The sequence below is a fragment of the Oncorhynchus mykiss genome, chromosome 7, assembly GCF_013265735.2.
Source record: "Oncorhynchus mykiss isolate Arlee chromosome 7, USDA_OmykA_1.1, whole genome shotgun sequence".
NCBI classification, from domain to species: domain Eukaryota; kingdom Metazoa; phylum Chordata; class Actinopteri; order Salmoniformes; family Salmonidae; genus Oncorhynchus; species Oncorhynchus mykiss.
In genome coordinates, this window is record NC_048571.1 from 5,346,088 (window position 1) to 5,363,890 (window position 17,803).

Sequence of the window (17,803 nt, forward strand, 5' to 3'; positions counted from 1 at the left end):
CACGCTCTATTCTGGAGCAATGAAAAAGTAGAACCGGGGAGGCCACCGAGGCAACCCAAGATCATTCGGGTAGCGCGGATCCTTATATGCAGGCAGGCTGCGCCACGCGTCGGGAGAACGGACGGAGTAAGATCTCAGCAACGAAAAGGATGGAGGGTCTGAAGGAGACACGGGGAATTTTGGATTGAGGAGAGGAGGGGACGAGGGACGGAAGACCGCCCGATGAACGACAGTTTTTTTCTTGGATATTTTTTGTGTGCTTTTTTTAGGGGGGATTTTGGATAATTTTTGCGGTTGATCAAAATGCCATTTGCCAAAAGGATTGTAGAACCCCAGTTACTGTGCAGGTTACCTATTCCAAATGACGAAGGCTCGCTCAACGTTGAGGATCTGTGCTCCATCAATAATGTGGTGCTCTCGCGGACCTTGCGGCAGCTCTCCGACCTGGCCAAACACGCCTGCTCCCTATTCCAGGAGCTGGAGAACGAGATCATGTCCACCAACCAGAGGGTCTGGGTTCTGCAGAATAAAATAGGGAAGATCCAACAGAACGCCAGCGGTCTAGATCCCAGACAGGAGGCAGTGCGTAAGTAGCCTAACCACCATTACTAAAATGTCTCAATTGTACGCTATGTTATATAGTTGCGTCTGCTTCTGCAATGTGTGGGATTTGTGTTTATATTCCATTCATTCCGAGGCATCGCAGTGCGTTCAAGTCGTAAGGACACACACGCCTCGATTTTCGCGGCGCCCGAGCCCACACTAGAATCTCCTCCACATTGAAATGTGTCACACGGATGCATGCGCACACCTGCATTGCACTGACCTGGCCCTGATATTGTGAATTTGTTATACCGAATTTAAAATATGAATATACGTTCACACAAACCCATTATGTGCTGTTTGGAGTTTCACATCCGTGCCTATTTTTCCCTTGACGGTTTTTTAAAAGTAATTTGATGTAGAATTCTTGAGCTTCGGAGATGTCATGCCACAGAGGGGCGTGTAGTCTGCATTGGAATGGGCAGTGGTACCAGTGGCAGTATCCTCCACATCATCATCATCATCTCTTGGTAGTATCCTAGCCTGCATCTAATATAGCTGTGACTGAATGCGTAAAACGCAACATTCTATAATGGAAGTTAAGGAATAAATATGGAATGTTGAATATCGTTCTCAGAATGCAGTGTGATATTGTTTACACTCATCATCCGCCACTAGAGCAAACCCACCTTTGACAGCACAGCATTAATCGTCCTAGCATTAATAATGACTTTATATGGCGATGGACATTGCAGTCCGAATATGAAGTCATGGATAGATAGTATATGACTGATAATTATGTCATTATAAGATGATGATTAAACACAGACAATTGTTCAATGGGATGGATGCATTTGGGAAGAAACCCAGTGGCCTCACTTGGAGGGACTGCAAGCCCATAGATATGAATAGGCTAGATGTTGTTTTGGATGTATTGATGTTCAATGTGTTGTTTGATGTCTGTTTCACATCATATGGTGCAGTAGATAGGGAATGGTAGGTACCTGGCGCTGACCTTATGCAGTCATAGGCTGTCTGAAAACGGTTCCTACATAAGCAACATACTGTGGATTCATTCCCATAGCCGAGCCTTCTATTTCCAGGGAACTAAACAGCATTCTAAGCCTCAGGCGAAATGAAGGGTGGAAAAATAACACGACTCCATCTTTAAAATTCATTTCAGTCATCCACCCTGGCTTTCCCCCTCTCTCTTCCCTTTTCTCTCTCTTCTCCCTCCCTCCCTCCCTCTCTCCCTCTCTCTTCCTCGAGCCACAGCAGTCAGTGTAATGCAAGCCATGGTTTAGTTACGTAAGGAAAAGAGAGACATTCACTTATTCCACTATTTCTAACAGTCACCTAACTGAGATGTGATGGTGATGTTGTAGCCTAGAAATTGTAGTGCTACTGCTGTTGCTGTGAATCATCATGGAGTATTTAGAAAGAGAGAGAGTGTGAGAGAGACAGAGAGTAAGAGAGAGAGGGGGGGGGTAGAGGCCAACTCTGGTGTGGATGGATGCAGTGATGATGATGTGGTCTGGGTTTGGCTGTAGGTAGGCATGCTGCTAGCCGAGACTGGGCAGCAGCATGGCTACACCAAGCCAGTGAAAGGGAGGACTGTGAAAGGCTGGATTGGAGGGACGAGGAGGATGAGGATCGTTTCTCTCCAGTGATGATGATGTGGTCTGGGTTTGGCTGTAGGTAGCCATGCTGCTAGCCGAGACTGGGCAGCAGCATGGCTACACCAAGCCAGTGAAAGGGAGGACTGTGAAAGGCTGGATTGGAGGGACGAGGAGGATGAGGATCGTTCCTCTCCAGTGATGATGATGTGGTCTGGGTTTGGCTGTAGGTAGCCATGCTGCTAGCCGAGACTGGGCAGCAGCATGGCTACACCAAGCCAGTGAAAGGGAGGACTGTGAAAGGCTGGATTGGAGGGACGAGGAGGATGAGGATCGTTCCTCTCCAATGTTGATGGTAAACTAAATCCTGGCTCTCTGGGATGCTGTGTTCAAAGAAATATAATAGCTAGAACAGGAAAAAGCCTCATGCCATTGCAATTGGCTTGAATGGAGATTCCTGTTCTAGTAAGCCTAATTCTATGTTTATGGCTGTTAAGCATGCATCAAATCAAACTTTATTTGTCACATGCGCCCGAATACAACAGGTGTAGTAGACCTTACCGTGAAATGCTTACTGACAAGCCCTTAACCAACAGTGTAGACCTTACCGTGAAATGCTTACTGACAAGCCCTTAACCAACAGTGTAGACCTTACCGTGAAATGCTTACTGACATGCCCTTAACCAACAGTGTAGACCTTACCGTGAAATGCTTACTGACAAGCCCTTAACCAACAGTGTAGACCTTACCGTGAAATGCTTACTTACAGGCCCTTAACCAACAGTGTAGACCTTACCGTGAAATGCTTACTTACAAGCCCTTAACCAACAGTGTAGACCTTACCGTGAAATGCTTACTTACAAGCCCTTAACCAACCATGCAGTTCAAGAAGAGTTAAGAAAATATTTACCAAATAAACTCAAGTAAAAAATAAAATAAATAACAATGAAATAACAATAATGAGGCTATACCGAGTCAGTGTGCGGGGGGGGTACAGGTTAGTTGAGGTAATTTGTACACGTACTGTAGGTAGGTGTGACTTCTGTCCAATGCAAATGAATGGGGCTGGGAATCTAGACTAGAGACTATTTATTTAGATCTATTTCCAGCCCACTGATCTGATCTGGCACGGTTTGAATTTAATCATTTGTTGGTTATTAGCAGGTACTCAAACTTTTTGCTAAAAATAACTTGAATGTGTAGATAATAAATTACTTTGAAATGTAGCTACTCTGGCCTGAAGTGTCCCTCTTTGCTGACACTGACAGGGAACTTTGAAATGCAGCTACTCTGGCCTGAAGTGTCCCTCTGGCCTGAAGTGTCCCTCTTTACTAACACTGACAGGGAACTTTGACATGTAGCTACTCTGGCCTGAAGTGTCCCTCTTTGCTGACACTGACAGGGAACTTTGAAATGCAGCTACTCTGGCCTGAAGTGTCCCTCTTTACTAACACTGACAGGGAACTTAGAAATGCAGCTACTCTGGCCTGAAGTGTCCCTCTTTGCTGACACTGACAGGGAACTTTGACATGTAGCTACTCTGGCCTGAAGTGTCCCTCTTTACTAACACTGACAGGGAACTTTGACATGCAGCTACTCTGGCCTGAAGTGTCCCTCTTTACTAACACTGACAGGGAACTTTGACATGCAGCTACTCTGGCCTGAAGTGGCCCTCTTTACTAACACTGACAGGGAACTTTGACATGTAGCTACTCTGGCCTGAAGTGTCCCTCTTTACTAACACTGACAGGGAACTTTGAAATGCAGCTACTCTGGCCTGAAGTGGCCCTCTTTACTAACACTGACAGGGAACTTTGAAATGCAGCTACTCTGGCCTGAAGTGTCCCTCTTTACTGACACTGACAGGGAACTTTGAAATGTAGCTACTCTGGCCTGAAGTGTCCCTCTTTACTAACACTGACAGGGAACTTTGACATGTAGCTACTCTGGCCTGAAGTGTCCCTCTTTACTAACACTGACAGGGAACTTTGAAATGCAGCTACTCTGGCCTGAAGTGTCCCTCTTTACTGACACTAACAGGGAACTTTGAAATGTAGCTACTCTGGCCTGAAGTGTCCCTCTTTACTGACACTGACAGGGAACTTTGAAATGCAGCTACTCTGGCCTGAAGTGTCCCTCTTTACTGACACTGACAGGGAACTTTGAAATGCAGCTACTCTGGCCTGAAGTGTCCCTCTTTGCTGACACTGACAGGGAACTTTGAAATGTAGCTACTCTGGCCTGAAGTGTCCCTCTTTGCTGACACTGACAGGGAACTTTGAAATGCAGCTACTCTGGCCTGAAGTGTCCCTCTTTGCTGACACTGACAGGGAACTTTGACATGTAGCTACTCTGGCCTGAAGTGTCCCTCTTTGCTGACACTGACAGGGAACTTTGACATGTAGCTACTCTGGCCTGAAGTGTCCCTCTTTACTGACACTGACAGGGAACTTTGAAATGCAGCTACTCTGGCCTGAAGTGTCCCTCTTTGCTAACACTGACAGGGAACTTTGAAATGCAGCTACTCTGGCCTGAAGTGTCCCTCTTTGCTGACACTGACAGGGAACTTTGAAATGTAGCTACTCTGGCCTGGAGTGTCCCTCTTTACTAACACTGACAGGGAACTTTGAAATGCAGCTACTCTGGCCTGAAGTGTCCCTCTTTGCTAACACTGACAGGGAACTTTGAAATGCAGCTACTCTGGCCTGAAGTGTCCCTCTTTACTAACACTGACAGGGAACTTTGAAATGCAGCTACTCTGGCCTGAAGTGTCCCTCTTTACTGACACTGACAGGGAACTTTGAAATGCAGCTACTCTGGCCTGAAGTGTCCCTCTTTGCTGACACTGACAGGGAACTTTGAAATGCAGCTACTCTGGCCTGAAGTGTCCCTCTTTACTAACACTGACACTTAGTTTAGTCATAGCCAGTTGAAGTTTCACACGATGATTACCCTTATCGTTGGTGATGGCCTGGCCTTCTATAATGTCATCTCAACAGAGATGGTGGGGAACCTGGCTTGTCATCTTAGTTTAGTTTGAAAGAGGCTGGAGTGGAGGCTGAGGCTGAATGGTGATGTTGGTGAGAGTGATGAGGCTGGGGTTTCTTAGACACATGGCCAGGGAACCCCCAAATCCTCTACCCCCCTCCACAAGCAGCCCAGACAGACCAGACCGTCCCTCTGCTTCTCCACAGGGGAGGGGCGGGCCATGTGAAGGCATCAAAGCCTGACCTGACCCCCCCTGGCTCCCTGACCCCCTGGCATCTTAGCCCTGAGAAGGGAATAGTTTCACTATGAACTCTACTCAAGGAGAACTCAAAAGAGAGTCGTTTCAGTAGTTTACAGTGTGCCATCCACTACCAGGCATGCTGTGGGTGGTGTTCCTCAGGTCTTAGTTCCATCCACTACCAGGCATGCTGTGACTGGTGTTCCTCAGGTCTTAGTTCCATCCACTACCAGGCATGCTGTTGCTGGTGTTCCTCAGGTCTTAGTTCCATCCACTACCAGGCATGCTGTGACTGGTGTTCCTCAGGTCTTAGTTCCATCCACTACCAGGCATGCTGTGACTGGTGTTCCTCAGGTCTTAGTTCCATCCACTACCAGGCATGCTGTGACTGATGTTCCTCAGGTCTTAGTTCCATCCACTACCAGGCATGCTGTGGCTGATGCTCCTCAGGTCTTAGTTCCATCCACTACCAGGCATGCTGTGGCTGATGTTCCTCAGGTCTTAGTTCCATCCACTACCAGGCATGCTGTGACTGATGTTCCTCAGGTCTTAGTTCCATCCACTACCAGGCATGCTGTGACTGGTGTTCCTCAGGTCTTAGTTCCATCCACTACCAGGCATGCTGTGGCTGATGCTCCTCAGGTCTTAGTTCCATCCACTACCAGGCATGCTGTGACTGGTGTTCCTCAGGTCTTAGTTCCATCCACTACCAGGCATGCTGTGGCTGATGCTCCTCAGGTCTTAGTTCCATCCACTACCAGGCATGCTGTGACTGGTGTTCCTCAGGTCTTAGTTCCATCCACTACCAGGCATGCTGTGGCTGATGCTCCTCAGGTCTTAGTTCCATCCACTACCAGGCATGCTGTGGCTGATGCTCCTCAGGTCTTAGTTCCATCCACTACCAGGCATGCTGTGACTGATGCTCCTCAGGTCTTAGTTCCATCCACTACCAGGCATGCTGTGACTGGTGTTCCTCAGGTCTTAGTTCCATCCACTACCAGGCATGCTGTGACTGGTGTTCCTCAGGTCTTAGTTCCATCCACTACCAGGCATGCTGTGACTGGTGTTCCTCAGGTCTTAGTTCCATCCACTACCAGGCATGCTGTGACTGGTGTTCCTCAGTTCTCTGAACTGAAAGGCTTCTTAATGATTTCCTCCTTCTTAACTAAAGACAACTGACCCTGAGGGGGGGATAGGTACACACACTAACACAAGGACACACACACACACACACACACACACACACACACACACACACACACACACACACACACACACACACACACATAAACTCCTGGTGCTGTTTGAGAGGGCTGCCAGGTGAATAAGACACCCTGAGGGATACATCCTAAAGAACAGGAGGTACAGATTGTTCAGGAATCAGTTGTACTGTTGACAGAAAGGACAGGATGTTCAGGGATCAGTTGTACTGTTGACAGAAAGGACAGGATGTTCAGGAATCAGTTGTGCTGTTGACAGAAAGGACAGGATGTTCAGGGATCAGTTGTGCTGTTGACAGAAAGGACAGGATGTTCAGGGATCAGTTGTACTGTTGACAGGAAGTACAGATTGTTCAGGAATCAGTTGTGCTGTTGACAGAAAGGACAGGATGTTCAGGGATCAGTTGTGCTGTTGACAGAAAGGACAGATTGTTCAGGAATCAGTTGTACTGTTGACAGAAAGGACAGTTTGTTCAGGGATCCGTTGTGCTGTTGACAGAAAGGACAGGATGTTCAGGGATCAGTTGTGCTGTTGACAGAAAGGACAGATTGTTCAGGAATCAGTTGTACTGTTGACAGAAAGGACAGGATGTTCAGGAATCAGTTGTACTGTTGACAGAAAGGACAGTTTGTTCAGGAATCAGTTGTACTGTTGACAACATTGCATTAGAAGGGTCAGTCAGCCCCTGAGGTGGAGGTGTGGACTTTTTCCTTCACTAAACTATGTGTTTTTCTCTCCAATATGTACCCTAGTGATTGACACATAGTCCAGAGGATGGGTTAGTGTCACACATTTTATAATCACAAAGTCAGACCTTTACAGTGCTCTGTTTGAGTGTCGATGAGTAAGCTACATTGAACTACATTACAGTTCTCCTGTTAGATTTTGTTTTTTTACAGCATTTGAACTACAGTTGAGGAGAGGTGGTGAAAACCTTCATTATGATCTGATTTGATCTGGTCAACAGGAGTGCAATATGCTGTAGCATGGAGAGCCATGACTTCTCCTCTCTACTCTGGCCGTCATGTGTGAATCAGAATGGCACATGACTAGGTTTTTCACAGCGATAATCTAATCCATGACAATCAACAAGCACTTGGGATCTCAGCTCAGGAGCCCCAATGTAAATGATATACACTGTAGAGAATCTGATTTGGCTTTCTCAAAGACACAGTCTATAAGAGTTCCTGCTGTTCAATGGTCATTTCAATAATTTGTGACCCCTCGTCTCTTTTCGGTCCAACACTGGAAGCAGTGTTTTTGATATTGGATTAAAGTACAGGCTCTGAGCTTCGCTGCAATTGGAGGAAGAACACTGGGAACGTAATGCTACGGTGAAAGTTGATAAACTTGTAAACCCACTTTTGAGAAATGGCCCTTGAAAAGTTTTGGCTCAGTTTTTTACACTTCCTTGTTCACAAAATCTGTGTTGTTTATACTTTACAGGGCCTTCAGAAAGTATACACACTCCTTGACTTTTCCCACATTTTGTTGTGCTACAGCCCGAATTTACAAGTGGATTAAATGTAGATTTTTGTTACTGGCAATTACACACAATACCCGTAATGTCCAAGTGGAATAATGTTTATTTTTTATTTGTACTAATTCATTAAAATGAATTGTCTTGAGTAAATAAGTATTCAACCCCCTTTTGTTATGGCAAGCCAAAATAAGTTTGCAAGCCCCCAAAAAATGATTGGCTTAACAGGTCTCATAATAACGTGCATGGACTCACTCAGTTTGCAGTGTTTAACAGGATTTTAGTATGTCTTCCTCATTTCTGTACCCCACACAATTATCTGCAAGGTCCCTCAGTCGAGCAGTGAAAGACCAGGGAGGTTTTCCAATGCCTTGTAAAGAAGGGCACCTATTGGTAGATGGGTAAAAAAACAGCAGACGTTGAATATCCCCTTGAGCATGGTGAAATATAATTAACACTTTGCATGGTGTATCGACACACCCAGTCACTACATAGATACAGGTGTCCTTACTAACTCAGTTGCCGGAGAGTAAAGAAACCGCTCAGGGATTTCACCAGGATGCCAATGGTGATTTTAAAATAGTTACAGAGTTCAATGGCTGTGACAGGAGAAAAGTGAGGATGGATCAACAACATTTGTAGTTACTCCACAATACTAACCTAGATGATAGAGTGAAAAGAAGGAAATCTCCATGACCTGCATACACCCATGTCACCCATACACCCATGTCACCCATGTCATACATACACCCATGTCACCCATACGCCCATGTCACTCATGGCACCCATACACCCATACATCTAGGTCACCCATGTCACCCATACACCCATTTCACCCATACATCTAGGTCACCCATACATCTAGGTCACCCATACACCCATGTCACCCATACACCCATGTCACCCATTAAGCTTGTTTGGGATGATCAGGATCGACTGAATCAAATTGACTGATTTCCTTATATGAACTGTAACTCAGTAAAATCTTTGAAATTGTCGCGTTCATATTTTTGTTCAGTGTAGCAATGGAAACGGCTTTCTGAGATTTGAGTCATATTACTACACAGTGGGCCAACTGCCAGTTGTGGCACAGCCTGGGATCGAACCCGGGTCTGTAGTGATGCCTCAAGCAGTGCGATGTAGTGCCTTAAACCGCTGCGCCACTTGGGAGGCCACGGTAGAACTTTGTTTCTTCTTCATTGAACTAGACTAGAGTCTTCTGATGACAGTGACGGAGAAGAAATGGAGATCAACAGTGTAGTTGTCACGGAAGAAATTGACAGAGTTTTGAAATCAGTTGAATGTCCTGTGGAAACCGAGTTTGTTTGCTAATGCAGAGGGAGTCAAAAAGAGAACACAGAAGGCTGTTTTATAAAACACCTGTCTCTAGATTACATCTTCAAACTAAGGGCAACCATGGCCGTGAAGCATTCATCCAGGTTAAGTGAGGGTTTGACCGCCGGGGCTCTAGCGACTCCTTGTGATGGGCCGGGCGCCTGCCGGCTGACTTTGTTTGTCAGTTGGATGGTGTTTCCTGGTGCAGGTGGCTTCTGGGTTAAGCGGGCGGGTGTTAAAAAGCGCAGTTTGGCGGGTCATGTTTCGGAGGACGCATGATTTGACCTTCGCCTCTCCTGAGCCCTTTGGGGAGTCGCAGTGATGAGACAAGATTGTAATTGGATATCACGACATTGGGGAGAAAAGGGGGTAAAATACAGAAATAAATGGTTTTACCTAGGTCAGGGATTTCCTCATCGTCTGATTCATTTTCAGACAGTCAACAGAAAGTAGTCCCTCACAACTTTTTCCCACTGATATTTGTCAATGGCGCCTGCCAAATTCAGGGCAGCAATGTCATTGAGAGCAGTAGCAACACTTGCAGTTCTCCATGGCTATATCTTGTTTTTAAAACCCGGTAGCAAGGATTATCTGAGCAGCTCATGTTATAGAAAGAAGCCTGCGACATGGCAGACCAATCGGAACTAATCTCTCCAGCCCATCGATTGTCTCAACCAATCATGGCTAACGGGAAGGTTCCTGTCTTCTGTGGCTAAACCAACTAGGCTCGTAATTTAACAATTGTATTGATATTTACAGAGGACACACCCGTTTATTACTAAGGCACATTAAAGTTCACATGTTCAAGAAGGAATTTCTGAAAAAAGAAAATGCATTTTGATTTAGAAAAATGTCTCTCCTGTGAAGTAGTGACGTTCGTCATACACCCAGCTTCCTGAAAAAGGCCACATATATATATATATACTAACAAATTGCTTCTTGAAGAATAGAACTCATAGATCCCTTTAATACGAACTTACTACAACTGCCTTACCCAATCAAAACCCCAAATCTGTATGGCTTTAAAATACGTTTAAAAAACTATTATGTGGAGCAGGATCAGGCTGTTTAAATTGCAGATTGTGCCTTTAAGATGAGAGGTCTGTTACAGAGTGGCCACGTTGTTCAACTCCTAAATAGCATGTCGTAGCCTTGACAAGCCAGCCAGCTACCTAGGTGTTGGTGAGATGAGGAAGTGGGTCAAATAAAGCAGCAGCGGAGAGAGGGAGTAAAGAGAGACGACACCACTCCCTCCTCACCAGACACACAGTACAGTACAGTACAGTATGGACATGCACTGCAGCATCTCTTCTATCTCTCTCCCGCGTTCCCTCGCTTTCTCTGTACACTCTACACTTGGCTAAAGAGGTAGATAGTTGTCTTTTCTCTGTTTCTCCTTTCATTCTCTCTCTCTCTCCCTCTCTCTCTGTCTCCCCCCTTTTCTCTCTCTCTCTCTTTCTCTCTTTCTCTCTCCCTCTCTCCCTCTCTCTCTCTCTCTCTCTCTCTCCCTCTCTCTGCCTCCCCCTCTTTTCTCTCATATCTGTCCTATCTGTCTGTCTGTATAAGGCTAGAGAACGCCTAGAGTCTGATAATAAAGCCGACTGTTAATGTCATCAGTGTTGTTGTGTGTATAGGGTGAATTACAACGCTGAGTGTTAATATGTCATCAGTGTTGTTGTGTGAATAGGGTGAATTACAACGCTGAGTGTTAATATGTCATCAGTGTTGTTGTGTGTATAGGGTGAATTACAATGCTGTTATGTTAATATGTCATCAGTGTTCTTGTGTGAATTACAACGCTGTTAAGTTAAAATGTCATCAGTGTTGTTGTGTGAATAGGGTGAATTACAATGCTGTTATGTTAATATGTCATCAGTGTTGTTGTGTGTATAGGGTGAATTACAATGCTGTTATGTTCATATGTCATCAGTGTTGTTGTGTGAATAGGGTGAATTACAACGCTGAGTGTTAATATGTCATCAGTGTTGTTGTGTGAATAGGGTGAATTACAATGCTGTTATGTTAATATGTCATCAGTGTTGTTGTGTGAATTACAATGCTGTTATGTTAATATGTCATCAGTGTTGTTGTGTGAATTACAATGCTGTTATGTTAATATGTCATCAGTGTTGTTGTGTGTATAGGGTGAATTACAATGCTGCTATGTTAACACCCAGGATCTTATGCCCTGACTGCATTCCCTTCCTCAGAACTCTACTGTACAACTACTCACATAGATCCTATTCAATAACTCGTTGTATGGAACTACTAGCTTGGAAACCAAGCAGAATATCACTCTGTTTCACTGTTGTTTCTCTTGAAACAGAATAGAGCTAAACACAGGCAAAATCCTGGTTCAGTCTGCTTTCCAACAGACACTGGAAGACAAATTCACATTTCAGCAGGACAATAACCTAAAACACACTGGAGTTGCTTACCAAGAGAACATTAAATGTTCCTGAGTGGCTTGGTTACAGTTTTGACTTAAATCAGCTTGAAAATCTATGGCAAGACTTGAACATGGCTGTCTACCAATGATCAACAATTTTGAATGATTTTTAAAGAACAATGGGCAAATATTGTACAATACAGGTGTGCAAAGGTCTTAGAGACTTACCCACAAGTACTCACAGCTGTAACCGCTGCCAAAGGTGATTCTAACACTCAGGGGTGTGAATACTTATGTCAATTCGATATTTTTGTATTTAATTTTAAATAAATTGGCAACATTTTTATAAAATATGTTTTCACTTTCTCATTATTGGGTATTGTGATGTCATTATGGGGTATTGTGATGTCATTATGGGGTATTGTGATGTCATTATGGGGTATTGTGATGTCAATATGGGGTATTGTGATGTCATTATGGGGTATTGTGTGTAGATGGGTGAGAAAAACTCATATTTAATACATTTTGAATACAGGCTGTAACAACAACATGTGTAATAATTCAAGGGGTATGAATACTTTCTGAGGCACTGTTAGTCAGGTCTGCTTGGATGGCTGGATGGCTATGGGAAGGGGGAGGGGATAAGAGGGAGGTTTACACTTTCAACTGATACCTGTTTTCATTTTGTCCAACTCTTTAATCATACTGTATTTCAAGGGGCCTGGAAGGTGTAATTGATGGAGTCAGTCTGGAGAACGTCTGTGTTTAGTTTCTTCTCAGTCGTCTGGCCTGAGGAGAGGAGGAGGGAGACCCAGAGGAGTGTCACGTTACTATGTTGAGGCTGGAACTTAACTTACAACATCATAGTAATAGTAGTACTAATGGTAGTAGTAGTTGTATAGTAGTAGTAGTAGTAGTAGTAGTAGTATAGTAGTAGTAGTAGTAGTATAGTAATAGTAGTATAGTAATAGTAGTAGTATAGTAATAGTAGTATAGCAGTAGTAGTAGTAGTAGTATAGTAATAGTAGTATAGTAATAGTAGTATAGTAGTAGTAGTATAGTAGTAGTAGTATAGTAGTAGTAGTATAGTAGTAGTAGTATAGTAGTAGTAGTATAGTAGTAGTAGTATAGTAGTAGTAGTATAGTAATTGTAGTATAGTAGTAGTAGTAGTATAGTAGTAGTAATAGTAGTATAGTAATAGTATAGTAGTAGTATAGTAATAGTATAGTAGTGGTAGTATCGTAATGGTATAGTAGTAGTTTCCACCAAAGTGGAATAGATGTTGAATTGATGTTTGTGCCAGCGTGATGACTGTACCACTCATATGGATAGTGGTGTATAGTAGTAGTAGTAGAATAGTAATAGTATAGTAGTAGTGGGGTATAGTAGTAGTATAGTAATATTATAGTAGTAGTAGTATAGTAATAGTATAGTAGTAGTAGTATAGTAATAGTATAGCAGTAGTAGTATAGTAATAGTATAGTAGTGGTAGTATCGTAATGGTACAGTAGTAGTATAGTAGTAGTAGTAGTATAGTAATATTATGGTAGTAGTAGTATAGTAGTGGTAGTAGTAGTATAGTAATATTATAGTGGTAGTAGTATAGTAATAGTATAGTAGTAGTAGTATAGTAATATTATAGTGGTAGTAGTATAGTAATAGTATAGTAGTAGTAGTAGTATAGTAATATTATAGTAGTAGTAGTAGTATAGTAATAGTATAGTAGTAGTAGTATAGTAATATTATAGTGGTAGTAGTATAGTAATATTATAGTAGTAGTAGTAGTATAGTAATAGTATAGTAGTAGTAGTATAGTAATAGTATAGTAGTAGTAATAGTATAATAGTAGTACATCGATAGAATCAATGGTTCAGTCAAGTTGACATCCGTCCAGTTTTCTCTTTCATCTCTGCTTTTCTCATGCAGCAGAGGTTTAGGGACCGGGGAGAAAATGCAATAACTCAACAAAAACTAAACTGGAAAGATGAGGCCCTAAATCTTAGGCACTTACCCCAGATAAAAATAATGTAAGTAAAACCTAAATATAACCTTTAGGTATGAAATGCACAAGAATTATACACTTAAGAGATTTTTTTTATTCATCGTTTTCTCTTAATTCAAACCGCCCGCCACCCGCCATTCAACCACACAATATTTCATGACCCTAAACCCACCCACCCCGTAGATATAATCGCGGGGATTGCGGGTTATGAGTCAACCCGTGCATCACTAATCCCATCATCAATCAAGTGGGCAGTGGGGATACCTGTGGTTCCACAACCCCAGTTAGGGTGACCAGATGTGGGGAGTGGTGGTGTAGTGAAAGCCTGCCCCCCCATGGTTCTCCTGGCTTTCTCTCTTATCAGACAACAACTCTTGTCACAGCATCACACGGAGGCTTTCACAGCACTGTGATAATGTGAAGCATTTACACTCACACACACACACACACACACACACACACACACACACACACACACACACACACACAGGGAAACTGTCCCCACACCTCCCAACGTGTTATACTCCTCTCCTCCCCAGTCACCTGGCGAGTGATGAGGTGATGTCACAGTTCTGGGTTCACACATGTACAAGCCTGTTATGTTAGGCTTTATTCATCTGTTATCAAAGAACATCCATAACCGTTCATAGACCATTCATAACCATTCGTAGACCATTCAAAATGTGCTTTTGTTCATATTTCACTGGCTAATGGCTTAAATCAAATCAAATCAAATCGAATCAAATCAAATCAAATTTTATTTGTCACATACACATGGTTAGCAGATGTTAATGCGAGTGTAGCGAAATGCTTGTGCTTCTAGTTCCGACAATGCAGTAATAACAAGTAATCTAACTAACAATTCCAAAACTACTGTCTTGTACACAGTGTAAGGGGATAAAGAATATGTACATAAGGATATATGAATGAGTGATGGTACAGAGCAGCATAGGCAAGATACAGTAGATGGTATCGAGTACAGTATGTACAAATGAGATGAGTATGTAAACAAAGTGGCATAGTTTAAAGTGGCTAGTGATACATGTATTACATAAGGATACAGTCGATGATATAGAGTACAGTATATACGTATGCATATGAGATGAATAATGTAGGGTAAGTAACATTATATAAGGTAGCATTGTTTAAAGTGGTTAGTGATATATTTACATCATTTCCCATCAATTCCCATTATTAAAGTGGCTGGAGTTGAGTCAGTGTCAGTGTGTTGGCAGCAGCCACTCAGTGTTAGTGGTGGCTGTTTAACAGTCTGATGGCCTTGAGATAGAAGCTGTTTTTCAGTCTCTCGGTCCCAGCTTTGATGCACCTGTACTGACCTCGCCTTCTGGATGATAGCGGGGTGAACAGGCAGTGGCTCGGGTGGTTGATGTCCTTGATGATCTTTATGGCCTTCCTGTGACATCGGGTGGTGTAGGTGTCCTGGAGGGCAGGTAGTTTGCCCCCGGTGATGCGTTGTGCAGACCTCACTACCCTCTGGAGAGCCTTACGGTTGAGGGCGGTGCAGTTGCCATACCAGGCGGTGATACAGCCCGCCAGGATGCTCTCGATTGTGCATCTGTAGAAGTTTGTGAGTGCTTTTGGTGACAAGCCGAATTTCTTCAGCCTCCTGAGGTTGAAGAGGCGCTGCTGCACCTTCTTCACGATGCTGTCTGTGTGAGTGGACCAATTCAGTTTGTCTGTGATGTGTATGCCGAGGAACTTAAAACTTGCTACCCTCTCCACTACTGTTCCATCGATGTGGATAGGGGGGTGTTCCCTCTGCTGTTTCCTGAAGTCCACAATCATCTCCTTAGTTTTGTTGACGTTGAGTGTGAGGTTATTTTCCTGACACCACACTCCGAGGGCCCTCACCTCCTCCCTGTAGGCCGTCTCGTCGTTGTTGGTAATCAAGCCTACCACTGTTGTGTCGTCCGCAAACTTGATGATTGAGTTGGAGGCGTGCGTGGCCACGCAGTCGTGGGTGAACAGGGAGTACAGGAGAGGGCTCAGAACGCACCCTTGTGGGGCCCCAGTGTTTAGGATCAGCGGGGAGGAGATGTTGTTGCCTACCCTCACCACCTGGGGGCGGCCCGTCAGGAAGTCCAGTACCCAGTTGCACAGGGCGGGGTCGAGACCCAGGGTCTCAAGCTTGATGACGAGCTTGGAGGGTACAATGGTGTTGAATGCCGAGCTGTAGTCGATGAACAGCATTCTCACATAGGTATTCCTCTTGTCCAGATGGGTTAGGGCAGTGTGCAGTGTGGTTGAGATTGCATCGTCTGTGGACCTATTTGGGCGGTAAGCAAATTGGAGTGGGTCTAGGGTGTCAGGTAGGGTGGAGGTGATATGGTCCTTGACTAGTCTCTCAAAGCACTTCATGATGACGGATGTGAGTGCTACGGGGCGGTAGTCGTTTAGCTCAGTTACCTTAGCTTTCTTGGGAACAGGAACAATGGTGGCCCTCTTGAAGCATGTGGGAACAGCAGACTGGTATAGGGATTGATTGAATATGTCCGTAAACACACCGGCCAGCTGGTCTGCGCATGCTCTGAGGGCGCGGCTGGGGATGCCGTCTGGGCCTGCAGCCTTGCGAGGGTTAACACGTTTAAATGTCTTGCTCACCTCGGCTGCAGTGAAGGAGAGACCGCATGTTTTCGTTGCAGGCCGTGTCAGTGGCACTGTATTGTCCTCAAAGCGGGCAAAAAAGTTATTTAGTCTGCCTGGGAGCAAGACATCCTGGTCCGTGACTGGGCTGGATTTCTTCCTGTAGTCCGTGATTGACTGTAGACCCTGCCACATGCCTCTTGTGTCTGAGCCGTTGAATTGAGATTCTACTTTGTCTCTGTACTGGCGCTTAGCTTGTTTGATAGCCTTGCGGAGGGAATAGCTGCACTGTTTGTATTCGGTCATGTTACCAGACACCTTGCCCTGATTAAAAGCAGTGGTTTGCGCTTTCAGTTTCACACGAATGCTGCCATCAATCCACAGTTTCTGGTTAGGGAATGTTTTAATCGTTGCTATGGGAACGACATCTTCAACGCACGTTCTAATGAACTCGCACACCGAATCAGCGTATTCGTCAATGTTGTTATCTGACGCAATACGAAACATCTCCCAGTCCACGTGATGGAAGCAGTCTTGGAGTGTGGAGTCAGCTTGGTCGGACCAGCGTTGGACAGACCTCAGCGCGGGAGCCTCTTGTTTTAGTTTCTGTCTGTAGGCAGGGATCAACAAAATGGAGTCGTGGTCAGCTTTTCCGAAAGGGGGGCGGGGCAGGGCCTTATATGCGTCGCGGAAGTTAGAGTAACAATGATCCAAGGTCTTTCCACCCCTGGTTGCGCAATCGATATGCTGATAAAATTTAGGGAGTCTTGTTTTCAGATTAGCCTTGTTAAAATCCCCAGCTACAATGAATGCAGCCTCCGGATAAATCGTTTCCAGTTTGCAGAGAGTTAAATAAAGTTCGTTCAGAGCCATTGATGTGTCTGCTTGGGGGGGGATATATACGGCTGTGATTATAATCGAAGAGAATTCTCTTGGTAGATAATGCGGTCTACATTTGATTGTGAGGAATTCTAAATCAGGTGAACAGAAGGATTTGAGTTCCTGTATGTTTCTTTCATCACACCATGTCACGTTGGCCATGAGGCATACGCCCCCGCCCCTCTTCTTACCAGAAAGATGTTTGTTTCTGTCAGCGCGATGCGTGGAGAAACCCGTTGGCTGCACCGCTTCGGATAGAGTCTCTCCAGTGAGCCATGTTTCAGTGAAGCAAAGGACGTTACAGTCTCTGATGTCCCTCTGGAATGCTACCCTTGCTCGGATTTCATCAACCTAGTTGTCAAGAGACTGGACATTGGCAAGAAGAATGCTAGGGAGTGGTGCACGGTGTGCCCGTCTCCGGAGTCTGACCAGAAGACCGCCTCGTTTCCCTCTCTTTCGGAGTCGTTTTTTTGGGTCGCTGCATAGGATCCACTCCGTTGTCCTGTT

At 44.5% G+C, this 17,803-nt stretch overlaps 1 protein-coding gene across 1 annotated transcript in view; it reads left to right on the forward strand.

The window, feature by feature from the left end:
- Positions 1 to 17,803, forward strand: part of LOC110511234 (Nance-Horan syndrome protein) — a 69,637-nt gene continuing 51,834 nt past the window's right edge. The window contains exon 1 of the mRNA XM_036982153.1: positions 1 to 586. Coding sequence (XP_036838048.1) covers positions 304 to 586 — 283 coding nt within the window. The 5' untranslated portion in view covers positions 1 to 303. The remainder of the gene's footprint in view (positions 587 to 17,803) is intronic.